This window comes from Cariama cristata, unplaced genomic scaffold (assembly GCF_000690535.1).
Source record: "Cariama cristata isolate BGI_N322 unplaced genomic scaffold, ASM69053v1 scaffold246, whole genome shotgun sequence".
NCBI lineage: Eukaryota > Metazoa > Chordata > Aves > Cariamiformes > Cariamidae > Cariama > Cariama cristata.
Window position 1 is genome coordinate 19,620 of NW_009621285.1, and position 15,515 is coordinate 35,134.

General features: G+C 36.8%; 1 protein-coding gene across 1 annotated transcript in view; it reads right to left on the reverse strand.

The window, feature by feature from the left end:
• LOC104155537 (cadherin-10) overlaps positions 1-12,016 on the reverse strand; it is a gene marked incomplete at both ends in the record, with an annotated part of 28,889 nt that extends 16,873 nt beyond the window's left edge. Inside the window, one exon of the mRNA XM_009701882.1 lies at positions 11,722-12,016. Coding sequence (XP_009700184.1) covers positions 11,722-12,016 — 295 coding nt within the window. The remainder of the gene's footprint in view (positions 1-11,721) is intronic.
• Between the last annotated feature and the right edge of the window lie 3,499 nt (positions 12,017-15,515).

Genomic DNA, 15,515 nt, shown 5'->3' on the forward strand with positions numbered 1-15,515 from the left:
GGGGTTCGGTCTCTTCTCCCCGGTAACTAGCGATAGGACAAGAGGAAACGGCCTCAAGTTGCACCAGGGGAGGTTCAGGTTGGATATTAGGAAGAACTTCACTGTAAAGTTGTTAGGCATTGGAATGAGCTCCCTAGGGAGGTGGTGGAGTCACCATCCCTGGAGGTCTTCAAAAAACGTTTAGATGTGGCTCTTCGAGACATGATTTAGTGGGTTTAGTGGGCATGGTGGTGTTGGGTAGACAGTTGGACTTGATGATCTTTGAGGTCTCTTCCAACCATAATGATTCTATGATTCTATGGATATATACTTGTTCCTAAAGAATATTTGCTCTGAAATAGCAAAGAGGTATTGTATAAAAGAAGGATAAGAACAAATCATGTTCAGTAACTTAAGTACTGTAATTAAAAAAGAAAAAAAAAAAGAAAAAAACCACACCAAGTACACCAGTTAACATGGCATTATCAAAGTAATGCTTACAAGTCCTCCATTTTATATCAGTAAAAACAGAGAACAGTCATCAAGGCATCTATTACAACAGCACAATACATTACTCAGAAAAGTCTACATTGCAAACCCATGAAAGGTGATATTTTGTCTCTATCACATGTAACTGAATTATTTCTTGTTTCTAATTTTCACATTTCCTTCCTATGTTCAAACTAGCAGTATTTATTAATAGGTCAATTGTATGAGATTTTTATACCATTTTAGTTTTAAAAAACATGCAGAATTGACTTTGAAGGATAATTTGGAAGAAAACTGAAGAATGTGTTTAATAGCTTTAAAATAAAGTTTAAAAATCGATTTGCAATGTAATAATATGTGTCTAATAGTTACTGCTGGTTTAGTTATGAGTGTCATAATGCACATATAATGTATTAGTTAATGCTATTTTAATCCACATACACGTGAAACAGAACAAATCATATCAGCTGTCCTCTAGCTGGAGGCTAGAGCACGGCTGCATATACACCCAGTAAAATGTCAGACACTTCTCAAAACTGTAGATTTGATTCTGTTCCCTCTAAAGTCTGTGGGAAGAGACTTGGGCTACTTAATTTCACCACTATCACACGGTCTGATTTACTCAGTAGGTTGTACTCAGGGTGATGTACATCCCACTACCCAAAAGCAGTAAGTATGCACTGTACGTTTTAATGTTGCCTCAGCTCTTTGGCTTTTCCTGTCCAGCCACCGATCAGGTGCCTGGCAGAAAAAGTGCAAGGGCACCACTACACTTCTGGGTGCCATTCAGGATGCAGCACTCACCACTTTGATCTTGGCCCTTGCTCATAAGAGGAAGAGAGACATGCTCTCTAGGCTTTCACCAAGGGATCACTGATTCCTGTGAAAAACCTGACAAAAACCATGCAAAGAAGCAAACCGGAGGATTCAGTATATCAGTTATGTTGTGCACATCAGCTGTCAAACCATCAGCTTGTTATGCTTTGCTTCAGTTCACTGAAGTCACTGAAGACCACTGATGCTCAGTACTACAAATACATTGTTCTGGTCTGAAACCTGGTCCAGAAATCTGAAGGCATTGAAGATGATAATTTGTACCAGGGTTTAAAAACTACCGTGTGGGCGTGACTTAGTCAGCACTACTTGGTCTGGGCCTCACTCTGACTTTTACATAGGCACAAATTGCTTGTGATGAAGTTGGTAAAACTCTTTGGCCTTCAGGATCTAAAGCCTAATCTGAACTCTATAGGAGTGCACAAAGGAGATAGTGATAATATGGCACCAGCTATGTTATTAATAAGACCTATGGATTCTGTAATTTTGTCCTTGTATACTTGCAAACTTTATTATACAATAAACTAGAATTATATAGTGGTGAGCTAGGCCCAGAAATAAATAGTCATTTGTCAGATTATTGTAGAAGGCATATTTTAACACAATTTTAATTATAATGTTTGAATCTCCCTAGGATCTGGTACTATAATAGTAATTAACATATTTGGCCCTTTTTAATGTGTTCTTTGCAAGCATCTTCAAACACTACGCAAGTATTAATGACTTTGACCTCACAATGCATTTATGATGTAAATGTAGTAGATAGGAATCAATGAAGATAATTAACTAGGAAAAAAGAATCCACAGAATATCCATTGTAGAGCTGAATATGAAACTTATATTTCCTTTTACTTACTCCCAACTGAGTTATGTGATATTTAACTAGAGCAAGAACCCTCCATAGTAAATTATCCATACAAATAACAAGTCAAATTAATAGAAATTTTCTGCTCTTTCTAGCGGAAAAGAGAGGAAACAATGACACATATTTTCCCCTGAAATAAACTATTTAACCCAGCAGAATAACAGAGAAGAAGTGTAAAGGGCTGCATATTCAGAGAAACAGATATCAGAAAGGTCTTTAGCTACATGATACTCCTGTAACTTGGAAAACAATAAACTGGAAACAAGCACATCAGTGGGTATTTCCAATTCTTTTAAGATGTCCCCTTTAAAGGAAAACAATCTTTAATCTCGTTTTTTTTTCTGGTTTTAGTTTTGTTTTTCTTTTTTGTCCCCTCTCCTTATGGCAGGATTTGTGTGCAGAGTGAAACTGGAGTTTGCAAAAAATCTAAAAATGTAATATAGTAACTTGGGTTTTCAAAATCTGTTGTTATTGATATTATAAAATTATAAGTCAGAAGACACAAAAGGGTTTGGTGAGACAACTATTAAAAAAAGATTTTAAAAAAATCTTTGTTAATAGGAAACAAGAAGGAAGTATTGTAAGATAAATGCTATGGCAGAGAAGACTAAGCATTGGGAATTGGTGGAACAGCACTAATAAGGGAGTGTACAAAAAGCCTTGGGAGAAAGCCAAGAAACAGTAGCTATAAATGCTATCTGAAGAGAAAGTCAAAAAGATAACCACAGGTAGAGACAATAGGTTAACTGTGGGATACCCAACCTGTAGTTCACATGTAAACCCAGAGAAAGGTTGTATCTTATGAAGCATATATTGATATCCCTAATTCAGAAGCAGAAAAGACCAGCTAGGGAGCACGACAGTAGAAACAGCGCTGAAGATACAGGATGGAATAAGGAAAAGGAAAGATTAGAGAATATATAAGCTACAACAGATGAATAGAGAAACATCAACAAATAAAAAAATTGATGTGATGATAAAAAAAAAAAAAGGTCTAAAAGATACCAATAGGCAAAATTCACAGCAAAAGTTATATAGAGGAAAATATACTCATCTGCAGTTCTGAAAAGAAACCTTCAAATGAGAAGAAACAAGTAGATAGGTGAAGATTATGATGGACAGAACAGAAGATTGTCATCAAAACTGTAAGAATATTCTGGGTCATAAACTTTGAAAGTAAGGAAAGGAAAAAAGTGAAAGAAGAGAAAATATCTGGTAATCAGTATAAAGACCTCAGGAGAGCAAGATATCTTCTAGGATATTGACCCAACTGCAAGATCCTGAAGTTGACCCATTTGTGTCTGCCTTTACTAGGATTAATAGCACCAGAAGGAAGATGAACAAGGTAACAAAGAATTTATAAGCCTTTGTCAAGACACTGTATTTGATAATACCACATTCTCAGGTATCCATCTGGCTAATACCACAGCCTGAGGAAGACAACAAAACTGCTGTTTCTGGTCTGAAAGAGGCTGGTGTATGGCTACATCATGATTTGATACCTTAAGGATGGGGGCAGGTGGAGTAGATAAAGAATTTACATAGTCTTTTTCTTACCTCCTGGTCCCCTTTGTAGTACCTTACAGGACAGGGCATTTTAGGATGGAGCAAACCCTGTACTCCAAGGGGTGCACAGACTTCAATTATTACAAGCTGATGCTTCTTGCATGTTTTTGCTACTTGTGCACTTCTTTCGATGCTTTTCGTGAAGAAAACAGGACATTAGGCAATAACAGCCTTCATTTATGAATTAGTAAAGAAATACTGGTGATTAAAAGTTTGCCGGTTTAAGCAGTTATTAGGTAACAGAGGTATGGTGGTATGCTAGTGAAATGAATGATATATGCAATCTTGCTGAAAACTTAAAATGTATGAAGAGAAACCCAATAGCTCTGAACTCTAGCTGCTATTGACATTAGACAGTGTAGCTCTAAAAGCAATGAGGCGCATGAGTAAACTTACATAGTGTGGTATGTTACCATGTCTGTCTTCTTTCTGGAATTCAGATGAGTTCATATAGAGTTAATGTGAACATGTATCACTGTGGTTACAAAACAGATGTGTGTAAATAGACAACATAATTGCAAAACTGCAGAATAGTTGACTACTTTGTTGACACTTCTTAAAATAGAGATAACATTAAGCCCATCCATTTGAAACAGTGATATTCAGTACTGGGATTGAGAGTGCAGGCACCAGATGATAGAAGAGGTCTTGAGAATGCAGTCCCAGAATAACATATCAGAGGCTCCAAAGGCATAAATACAAGTTGCAAGTTACTGGTCATATTACAGACTGGCTGGGATTTAAAGTATAACAAAGAAAAAAAAGAACAAATATGTAACATCTGTAAAACATCACTTGTATGACGAAAACGCAGAGAAGGTGACTAGAGGATATAAGAGATGATAACAACCTCTACAAGAACTGGAACGAATGAACACAAAGAAGAGTTCCAGTGTTGTCTTGCCCAATAAAAGGTATGACATCTGACCGATATTACCATCTGCAACAGGCCTGCTTTCACCTTTGGTAGTGAAAAAGCCATGCCTTTTCATTTACTGTTCACACCATTTTGCTATTACCACTCACCAATCATACTCATACATAAAAAAAACTTTCTCTGTATAGTTGGTTTAAATAAATTGTAATTTTAAAAAGCAGTGTTTCTGTATGTGTATGTGCCTATCTAGTGCTCCAACTTTCCCACCTGATAAAGTGGTTGATAGTACGCTATCAAACTTGGATGCACAGAGAGTAGTAGGAGTGCAAGACATTCCATAAACATATGGGCACATTTTTAGTGAATAATTCTGTTATAGAATCACAGAATATCTCAAGTTGGAAGGGACCCATAAGGATCATCGAGTCCAACTCCCTGCTGCTTGCAGGAATACCTAAAACTAAATCATATGACTAAGAGCATTGTCCAGATGCTCCTTAACTCTGACAGACTTGGTGCCATGACCACTTCCCTGGGGGGCCTGTCCCAGTGACCAACCACCCTCTCTGTGAAGAACTTTTTCCTAATGTCCAATCTGAACTTCCCCTGATGCAGTTTCATTCCATTTCCTCGTGTCCTATTGCTGGTCACCAGAGACAGATCAGCACCGCCCCCTTCCGCTGCTCCCCTTAAGGAGGTGTAGACTGTGATGAGGTCACCCTCAATACCTTTCCCTGTCTTGGTTGCCCTCCTCTGGACACACTAATAGTCTGATGTCCTTTTTATATTGAGGTGCCCAAAAGTGGACACGGTACTCAAAGTGGAGTTGCACCAGTGCAGAGTAAGGTGGGACAATCACCTCCCTTGGCCAGCTGGCTATGCTGTGATTGATGCACCCAATGACATGATTGGCCCTTTTGGCTGCCAGAGAACACTGCTGACTCATATTCAACATGCCATCAACCCAAACCCCCAAATCCCTTTCCACAGGGTTGTTCTCCAGCCTCTCATCCCCCAATTTGTATGCATAACCAGGACTGCCCTGTCCCAGGTGAAGAATCCAGCACTTGCTCTGGTTAAATTTCATATGGTTAATGATTACCCCGCTCTTTAGTCTATCCAGATCTCTCTGTAACACCTTTCTACCCTTGAGGGAATCCACAGCTCCTCCTAGTTTTGTATCACTGGCAAACTTACTTAATATACATTTGATTCCTGCATCCAGATCTTTTATAAAAATGTTAAAGAGCATTGGCCCTAAAATTGAGCCTTGGGGAACCCCGCTGATCACTAGTCACCAGCCTGATTTAACCCCGTTTACTATAAGCCTTTGAGCCTGACTCATCAGTCAGTTGCTCACCCAACATATTATGGACTTGTGTAGCTGTGTGTTGGACAGTTTGTCCAGAAGGATACTGTGAGAGACAGTATCAAAAGCTATGCTAAAATCCAAAACCACCACAACTACTGACTTCCCTTGGTCAAGTAGGTGCATAACTCTGTCATAAAAGGAAACTAAGTTGATTAAGCAGGACTTTCCCCTCATGAACCTATACTAGCCGTGATCAATAACTGCATTGTCTCTCAAGTGTTTTTCAATAAACCCCAGAATAACCTTCTCCATTGTTTTACCAGGCACTGAAGTGAGACTAACAAGCCTGTAATTACCAGGTCTTCCTTCTTACACTTATTGAAAATTGGGACAACATTTGCCAGCTTTCAGTTGACTGAGACCTCTCCAGACTCCCAAGACTATTGAAAAATAATGGAGAGAGGTCCAATGATGACATTGGCCAGCTCTTTCAGTACTCTGGGATGAATCCCATCAGACCCCATAGATTTATACACATCCAGCTGGAGCAGCAAGTCTCAAGCAAGTTCAGAGTCAGCTGGGAGTTTATGATCTCCCCAGTCATGATCTTCCAACACAGGGCTCCAGGTTGAAGACAGGTGAATAAAGGCATCAAATGTCTTTGCTTTGTCTACTTCCCTATTTGTGAGGTAACCGACCACATCAAGTAATGGACCAATGTTATCCCTGATCCTCCTTTTGCTGTTAACATGTTTGAAAAGCCCTTTTTGTTGTCCTTCACAGTGTTGACCAGCTTGAACTCTAATCAAGCTTTGACAACATGAATTTTCTCCCTACAGTGGAGAACAGCATCTCTGTAGTCTTCCCGTGTTGTCTGTCCTTCCTTGCAATGTCCATACACTTTTCCACCTAAGTTCCAGAAGATCCCTGTTCATCCAAGCTGGCACTCTGCTCTGCTTGCCTGACTTCCAACACTTTGGAATTGCCTGCTCCTGCACTCTTAAGAGAGGGCTCTTAAAAAGTGATCAGCATTCATGGACCCCAATATCATCAAAAGTAGATTCCCAGGGAACCTTACTGACCTTCAGCAGCCCAAAGTCTGCTCTCCCCATATCCAGGATTGAAGTTTTGCTGGCAGTTTTTCTCCTGTCTCCAATGATCTGAAACTCAACTACTTTGTGGTCACTGTGATCAAGACAACCACTGACTACCACTTTGACCACGAGTCCCTCTCTATTTATAAACAACAAATCTAGGATGGCACCTTTCCTAGTCGTCTCCCTTAGTACCTGCACCAAGAAATTATCTTCAATGTGCTTCAGAAATTTCCTGGACTTGTTTGTGTCCACTATATCATGTCCCAGTTGATGTCTGGGAAATTAAAATCACCCACAAGAACAAGGGCAGTTGATCTAGAGATATCCTTTAATTCCTCAGAGAATAATTCATTAGGGTCATGCTCCTAGCTGGGTGGTCAACAGTAGAGTCCCACAACGACATCCACTTTATTTGCTTTCCCCTTCATCCTTACCCAGAGGATCTCAACCCTATCATCACCAACTGTACGTACCATACAATCCAACCCCTCCCTTACATACAGCATCACCCCTGCTCCTCACCTGCCTTGCTATCCCTCCTGAAGAGCCTATAATCATCCATCAAGGCATAACAGTTGCAGGACTCATCCCACCAAGTTTTGCTTATGCCAATGATGTCATAGCCCTGGAACTGGGCCAAATCTTCTAGTTCCTCTTGCTTATTCCTCATTCTGTGCACATTAATATAAAGACATTTCAAATGTGCTCCAGTGTACTCAGCACATTGTGGAGCAGACTGAATGACTTCACTAGCACACCATCCCTCAAACATTGGCATGCCTCTCCCAGGCTTATCACTAGCAAGCCTGGCTTTATTGCTTTCCCCCTTCAAATCCAATTTAAAGCTCTTTCAATGAGCTCTACTAACTCCTGTGCAAAGATCCTTTTCTCCCTTTGCGACAAGTGTACTCTATCTGTTGCCAGCAGGCCTGGTGCCATGTAAACCAACCCATGACCAAAAAACCCCCAATTCTGTTGATGACACCAGTCTCAGAGCCAGGTATTGATCTGCTGGCTCTTCCTGTTTCTTCCCTCATCATTCTGTGCAATTGGAAGGATAGAGGAGAACAATACCAGTGCTCCTGATCCCTTAACCAGTTGTCCCAAGGCCCTGAAGCCTCTCTTGGTTGCCCTTGGACTTGTTGCAACTTCATTCTGCCTACGTGAAAAATCAATAATGGATAATAATCTGAGGGCTGTACCAAGACTAGGAAGTTTTCCTGTCACATCTTTAACCTGGGCCCCAGAGAGACAGCAGACTTCCATAAGAAGTGGGTCAAGTAGGCATATTGAGCCTTCTGTTCCCCTCAGGAGAGATTCTCCTATGACAATGACCTATCTTTTTTTCTTTATGGAAGCGGTTTTGATGCAGAGAGTTGACTGACTTAACCTTGGTGACACCTCCAACCTAGATGAACCATCGTCCTTGTTATTGTTCAGTTCCACTTGCAAAGCCTTGCAAGTATTATGCAAGGGCACTTGGGAGGGTGGAGCAGTCATGGAGTAGAAGTGCCTGCCACACTAGGCAGGAACTTGTCACCATTGCCTCCCATCCCTTAAGTCACCATGTTCAGTGAGGTGGAGAGAAGATAGGGAATCCTCCGTATCATGCATCGTGTCTGCCTGTTGGGTCTGTCCCAGGGAAGGTAGGGTGTGATTCCAGTAGTCTCTCTCTCTTTCAGACTCCCAATATAGTGCAATGCCTTACTATGTTGACTATGCTGGATTAGATAGCGAACATATTACAGTCCTGATAGCATAGTACTTTTTACAGAATAATATAACTCCTATCTACTTGATCAGGTAAGAGCCACAGTAATTTGGCTGTGTAATTTCTCCTTCTGTTACCTATGTCTGAGACAATTTTGATATCTGAAACTTTGCTTAATGTTTTCAGATGCTGATAGAAAAGTTATATGTTTCTATATGCTCTCAGAGGTGAATACCACAGAAGGAGATGGATTCAATGCAACAGTACAGTTACATCCAAGACTTTAATTTCTCTCTGCATTCCTTTCATCAAGTCTGATATTTTTTTAGCCCCTGGCCAACAGTACTGGGCAAGTAATGGGCTACTCACAATAGTATAACTCAAAACAAATAATGTGGAGAGAGCAAAATAGAGCAAGGCAGGAGTTTCTTCCTATTTTCTTTTGATGGGGAGCTGCTGTTGTTATAACAACAATAATTTTTCATATTTCTTTTTTCAGAAATTTCTCCTGTAAGTTTCTGTACTAAAAATGCTTGAATTGTATGATCTCTGAAAAAAAAGATACTGATTTAAAAATATTTTTTAATCAAATATGTGATAATATGTTTAATTACTATACAAATACATGAAGACTTTTTAACATACTGACTCTAAAATTTCTAATTAATTCTATTCACCTCAAAAGTTTTATGCAGTTTGTTCTTTTGGAACATTTCTCCCCTTCTCCATTCTGCCTTTAGCTTTGAGATTACAGAGTAGATTCGTTGGAAAATTAAATTAAAGTTATGAAGAAATTACTCAGCTTTGAGGAATACATTATAAAATCATGTCATCCACTCATGGACTACAGATGAACATATGCCTCTACAGATCAACCATAAAGGTAAAACCATAAAGCTAGAAGCAAATTCTATCTATCAGGTAGTCAGTAGTCTAGCAGCTGAATGACCACATTTATGAAATTCAGGAACATGACAGATTTTAACCTAGTTTCAGTTCTCTAAATTATGGTCATTTTATTGACCTAATAAAGTCTATTCATTTCAGCACAACTATTTGTGCAAGATACAGGTTAACACTCTAAATACATCCAAGCTTTTTTGTTTTTTTACCTATCAGTGCAGTTTTTTTGGATATTTTTTTATCTTCTTATCTCTTTTTCGTATCATGTTTTTATTTTGTTGCAGTGCAGCAAAATTTACACTTTCAAAATTTGTATGATCTATGTGGACATACAGATACGTTGGAGCCTCGCATACTGAATATTTAAAATCATTGAAATAATTTCTTGGATGTTTAAGAAAAATATGATCTTTATGGAATTGAGACTGACAAAGTTAGGAATAAATAGATTATAACTGACTGTTATAAAATAACATAATATTAACTGAAAACACTGAATTGTTTTCATAAAATCTTTCCAAGAATATTTTAAGCAGTGCCTTCTGGAATTTATAGAAAGAACATGAGAAATAAAGTGGAAGGACTAAGATGTCTATATTCAACCCTACTGTAATCATAGAATCATAGAATCATTTGGGCTGGAAGAGACCTTTAGAGGTAATCTTACCGTTTGCTTCTCTAGAAAATGCAGCAATGCTCTTTCAAGATGCTCTGCCTAAAGCTATATACATTTATTGAAATGCATGATTATAGAGAACTGATCAATAAATTAATAAATCAGTATTACATTTTGTTTTCTTTTGGAACAGTAAAGAAAGAAGACTTTTCAGTCATCCTCTTTATGTGGACTAGTTTGATGGGATTCCAGTACAGCTCTATGCAATCATCTAACAGATTTCTTCCTCTTTCTTTTTTAATTTTCCTTTATACTAAAAACTGCTTGCTGAATGTTGGGACTTTTAAAAGTTATTCAATCGCAAACGAAAAGCAAATTGAAATAGCTTTTTAAGAATAGAAAATTATTAGTCTTATACTTCCACACATTGCTGCACAACTTTTCTGAGGCCATTCGCTTTCAATAATTATGTATTTTCTTCCTCTTTTAACATTTTCCAAAGTCCAGGAAAGTAAGTACTAAAACTTCAATACCCATATACATAAAACATCTCAAAACACTGTTTGATCTAGTTCAGGCAGTGGTAGTAATTAAAATACCAATAATAGCCAAAAGAGATATGCAAGTTATTGTGTATTTTCTGAATATTTAGAGATTAGTATTATATCTACAGTTATACAATGAATAAGTGAATTTTAATTTTTAAAAAGAGACTCTCTATATTTTAAGCTTTTAAAAATTCTTCCTAAAGAGTCGTATGCACTAATTAATAATAGCTCATATTCTAAAATGCTATTGTTTATGAAGTTGACTAGCTGTCATGATCCAGGCCACAACTTTGTAGTTAAGATAGGAACTGAAAATACACTGCAAACAGAAGAAAGATTAACTCAAACAGCTGTTTAAGATTCTTGAAGCTGCCATTCATGAGTGAGTTAAGGGAGGAACTGAAAGCACAAGAGGATTTGTCCATACACTAAAAAAATGAAAGCAAAGAGAGTAAAGATGCTGTTTATCTTCAGGAAGTGCATCAACAGCACATGAGTCAACATTTAACTCTCTTCAGCCACAGAGAGGGTGAAAGTGGAGACAGCTCTCTATTCAGTGCTGATCACCACTGGGGACCCCCAGTGAAAATAGAAAAAATTCATTGAGCTTTCAAGAGGCTAATTTAGTGATCTTATTCTAACAGTTCTTAAGGACGAGGGTGATTCACCATTAACTATTTTATATTTATATTTATATTCCAAATCACTGTAAATTAATAATTTGAATGTGCCAAGTAAAAATAGACCTCAAATCACAAAAATGTTTCTGAATGCAATTCCAATATTTTAACCAAAAAAAACCAAAATGAAAAATACTTAAGTCATCAGGTAAAATTCCAAACACGAGTGACTTTTCAGAGAATGAGGAAATTATTCATCAATTAACATAGAACAGGCATTTGTGCCTCAGTATAAAGCACTCACCCACTACTGACATTTCAGGAACACTAGCAGTGTAAATTTCTTCTGGAAATGTTGGTTCATTGTCATTGATGTCATGGATTTTGATGACAAACTCAGATTCGGGTTCCACTGGTCGCAGAGTTCTTCTATTAATAGCTTGGGCACGCAGGGTGTAAAAGGCTTTTTCTTCCCTGTCAATTCTACGAGTAGCATGAATGTCACCTGTTTTCTCATCAATTATAAAAAGAGTACCAGCCCCATCTCCTGACAAAATGTACTTGAGGGATCCATCTCCTTTGTCCTGGTCAGAATGAAGCTGAAAAGGAAGAAAAAGAAGAGCATTTTATTTAGAAGCAATGAAAAGTTTGCTCTTTTGCTTTTTTAAAAAAAATAGTTATTATATATTAAATCATTCTGCATGCAACAAACATGTTTAACACCAATAAAACAAAGTCATTTTCAGTCATCATTGACTGGCAGTCATGGTGTCATAGTGAGGCATTTGCTTCATAACTTAACTTCAAGAATATTTTAACGTGACTGTTGTGGCAGATTTTAGTTTTGCAGCAACAGCTGTTCTCTGCTAAGAAACCTTTACACCACAATTCTTAAAGAAGATTTTTATGTTAATACTGACCTTTTCCTTCCTTGAAGAGATCCTATTAATAATTCACAACCTGCTGTGCTAGTTGTAAATTCACTAAGCAGATAAAGAACATGGCAGAATACATGACAATTAAGGAAAATAGAACAACTGGTTCCATGTCATACTAAGATTTTAAAAATTTTATTTCATATTATTTATATTTCTCCTAAATTGGAGAACATTTACTTTTAAGTTGTTATCATTTTCACTCCATAAACTAATGTAAATAGCCTAAAGGAAAGAAACAATTTTATTAATCATTCACTATTGGTTTGATACTCATTATGTAAGTAGTATAAAGTTTAACTTATCTATTAATGACCTGTAGTACTGACTGATTTTACATTCATAACAAAAAAATTATTCAATTATGTTTTTTTTGTTCAGTGCAGTAATGTGATTGGCTCATTTGATCTTTTGGATACACTTAGCATAATTTCTCTCATCACCTTGTTGGAAAGTTCCTTCCAAACTCATTGATTTCATAATTAACTGAAAGAATCTGGCATTCAGATTTATTTTCATCATGTATACTTTTTTTTTTTAAAATTTTGGGTTTAGCAGAAGGATCAAATCAAGTAGAAGCTTTGATTACAAAAATGAAGTAAAAATATAAAGATTTTTAAAAAATCACACTCGAAATATATCAGAATGTTCCAAAAAATTTAATATTGAATGAGTGCATTTTTTCCTTTCTAAAAATAGTTATTTTAACACACATTAACGACATCAGTTAGAACTGCAGTAAAATCATATTTAGTCACATGAAGGGTTTTTGTTAATTTAACCTCACATTTCAGATCATGAAAAACATTATACACGTTGCTTAATATAAGCATCCCCCTTGGCATGCAGTCATGGAAATATTTATCTTTTTTGTCTATGGTGCCCTTATGTTGTCTTCCATAGCATTCATTTTAAGTCAGTATCAGAGGTAGAATATTCAGATATTGGGGTTTTGAATGTGGTTTGCCTTGCCTTTTGTGCTGAAATCAAACATATACAGTGAACCAGTGGGATAAGCTGAAGTCAAACAGTAAATTTCTCTGCAGTTAAACATTTTTAAACACTGAAACTTTCCCACACATTTGCAATATGTGGAACACAAGGAGCTCATGTGGAATTTTGGATCAAAGCCTTTATGGTAGAAATTTAGAAAACTATCATTGTTCTGAACTTTGATTTTCTGTATAAATGTTTTCCTATTTTCTTTCAGTTCAGAGATAAACTTTGAGAAACGCTACAAATATTTATCAAAAAATGACAAATTAAACTTTGCTTACACTACATATTTGTAAGTTTACTTTACAAAATACGTATTTTCTTACTACTTTTTTTATTTCATTCTATAAGAAATAAATAAGAAGCTCCACCACACATGAAGAATAGGAAAGTACGTGTTAAGAGAAATATTTTGTAAATAAATCCTATTTTTTCTTTTTCTTCCCTTTCTCTTGCTGACTTCAAATTGAAGGTTTTGAACCATTCTTATTTGTATTTTGAGGAATGAATTTTCACTGTGAACTTTAGTCCCTCATGCTCCTCTCTTGATGGCCTATTAAAGTTGTGACCTTTAACCCTTCTAAGTAACATTCTTTTTAGGCGACTTGTCAGTATCTTGCAGGCTGTGGCTCATCTTATACTGTCATTTAGTGTAACTAGTCCTCAAAAGCCTTTTAAGTGTTTTATTCTCCAGGTCTTCCTAGGATACCACATTATCTTCAAAAATGTTTTGGTCCTGAGAGCTCACTGGTGGTCTGTGACCACTAGATAGAATACTTTCACAGCAGAATGATGAAGAACCATTATAGCAGGCTGCTCTTCCTTAGACATGTGCCCCAGAAATACAAAATAAAGGCCCATTTGAGCAAGAAAGATTGGGGGGAAAACTATTTAAGTGGGCACATTGCAGTTTTCCCATATGCTTTCCAAAGTCAGATCTGGTAATATAAATTCTTACAAAAGTTGATGATAGTACATTGAGAGTGCAATGCCTGTTCTTTAACTCAGAAATCTGTTAGCAAAGTCTGGCAAAATCCATTCTGATAAATTATCTCCAGAACTGCATAACCCCATGCAAACAGTACCCAGGAATAGTATCTGGCCAAATTTAACTCACAAATCTTGCATGCAAATTGTTTTGGAGAGTGATACTTAGCAAATGCACACCAGGAACTTATAAAATAATTTAGCAATCGCAGTAACTGCATTCTGGTGTCTGAGAATATTGCCTGGCACTAGAAGTACAAATACAGCGTAGTGGACAGAACTAAATCAGAAAATGAAGAAAGCCCCTGCACTACAAAATATGAAGCTTTTGAACAACTATATTTAGATCCAATTCAGGATGTAAAGATTTTTTAACATACTTATTTGTCTAATATGTAGGGTACTATCAATGTTGATGTTTTTCCGTTGCTTCTTCTGTAGTTATGTGTGTGTCAAAAATTCTTACTAAGTTGATTTGAAAGTGAAAAACATTCTTTCTGCACCACTCACAAAATTGTTAACCTCTTACCTCTGCCAAATTCAAACTTTATAGTTTTTTTTCCCCACTTATATTAGCCAAGAGACTGGAAAGAGAGCTGAGTATAAGATTTTGCAACACCCACATAAAGGCTTTTAGGGAGCTGATAGTCGCACTTCAAAGTAACATATTTATAAGGAATACCAATCTGCATCGTTTAGAAGAACACTTTAAGCTGTAATACTTTGCATTTTCTAAAAAATAGAAATAATTTCACTTTGGATCGGTAATCCAATTTAATTTTTATGTATACACATAACAGTCCACAGTTATTGTAGAAAAACTTCAAATTAATGAAATGACTTTTCAGAAGGTCTTCTTGGGTGATGAGGAAACACAAAGTTATAGATATAATGAACAAGACTTCCAGACATAATTGAAGGAGTTAAAATGTGTATTATATATAAGCAAGGAAAGAGAATACCTCTAATTTCATTTTATTGGGTCTTAATTCAATCCAGATGTTATTAGAGGAATCAAGATAGCTAAAGACTGCCCTATGTGCTTGACAGCCTTGAACACTGAATCTTTACCCAGCTCTGAAATGCATGAGCAGTTTGTCAATCAGTGTTGCAAAGTTTTGTCCTTTTACGCTAGTATTAAAAAAAGTTCTGCAAAGTATTTCTTTGCTACTTTTAGTAT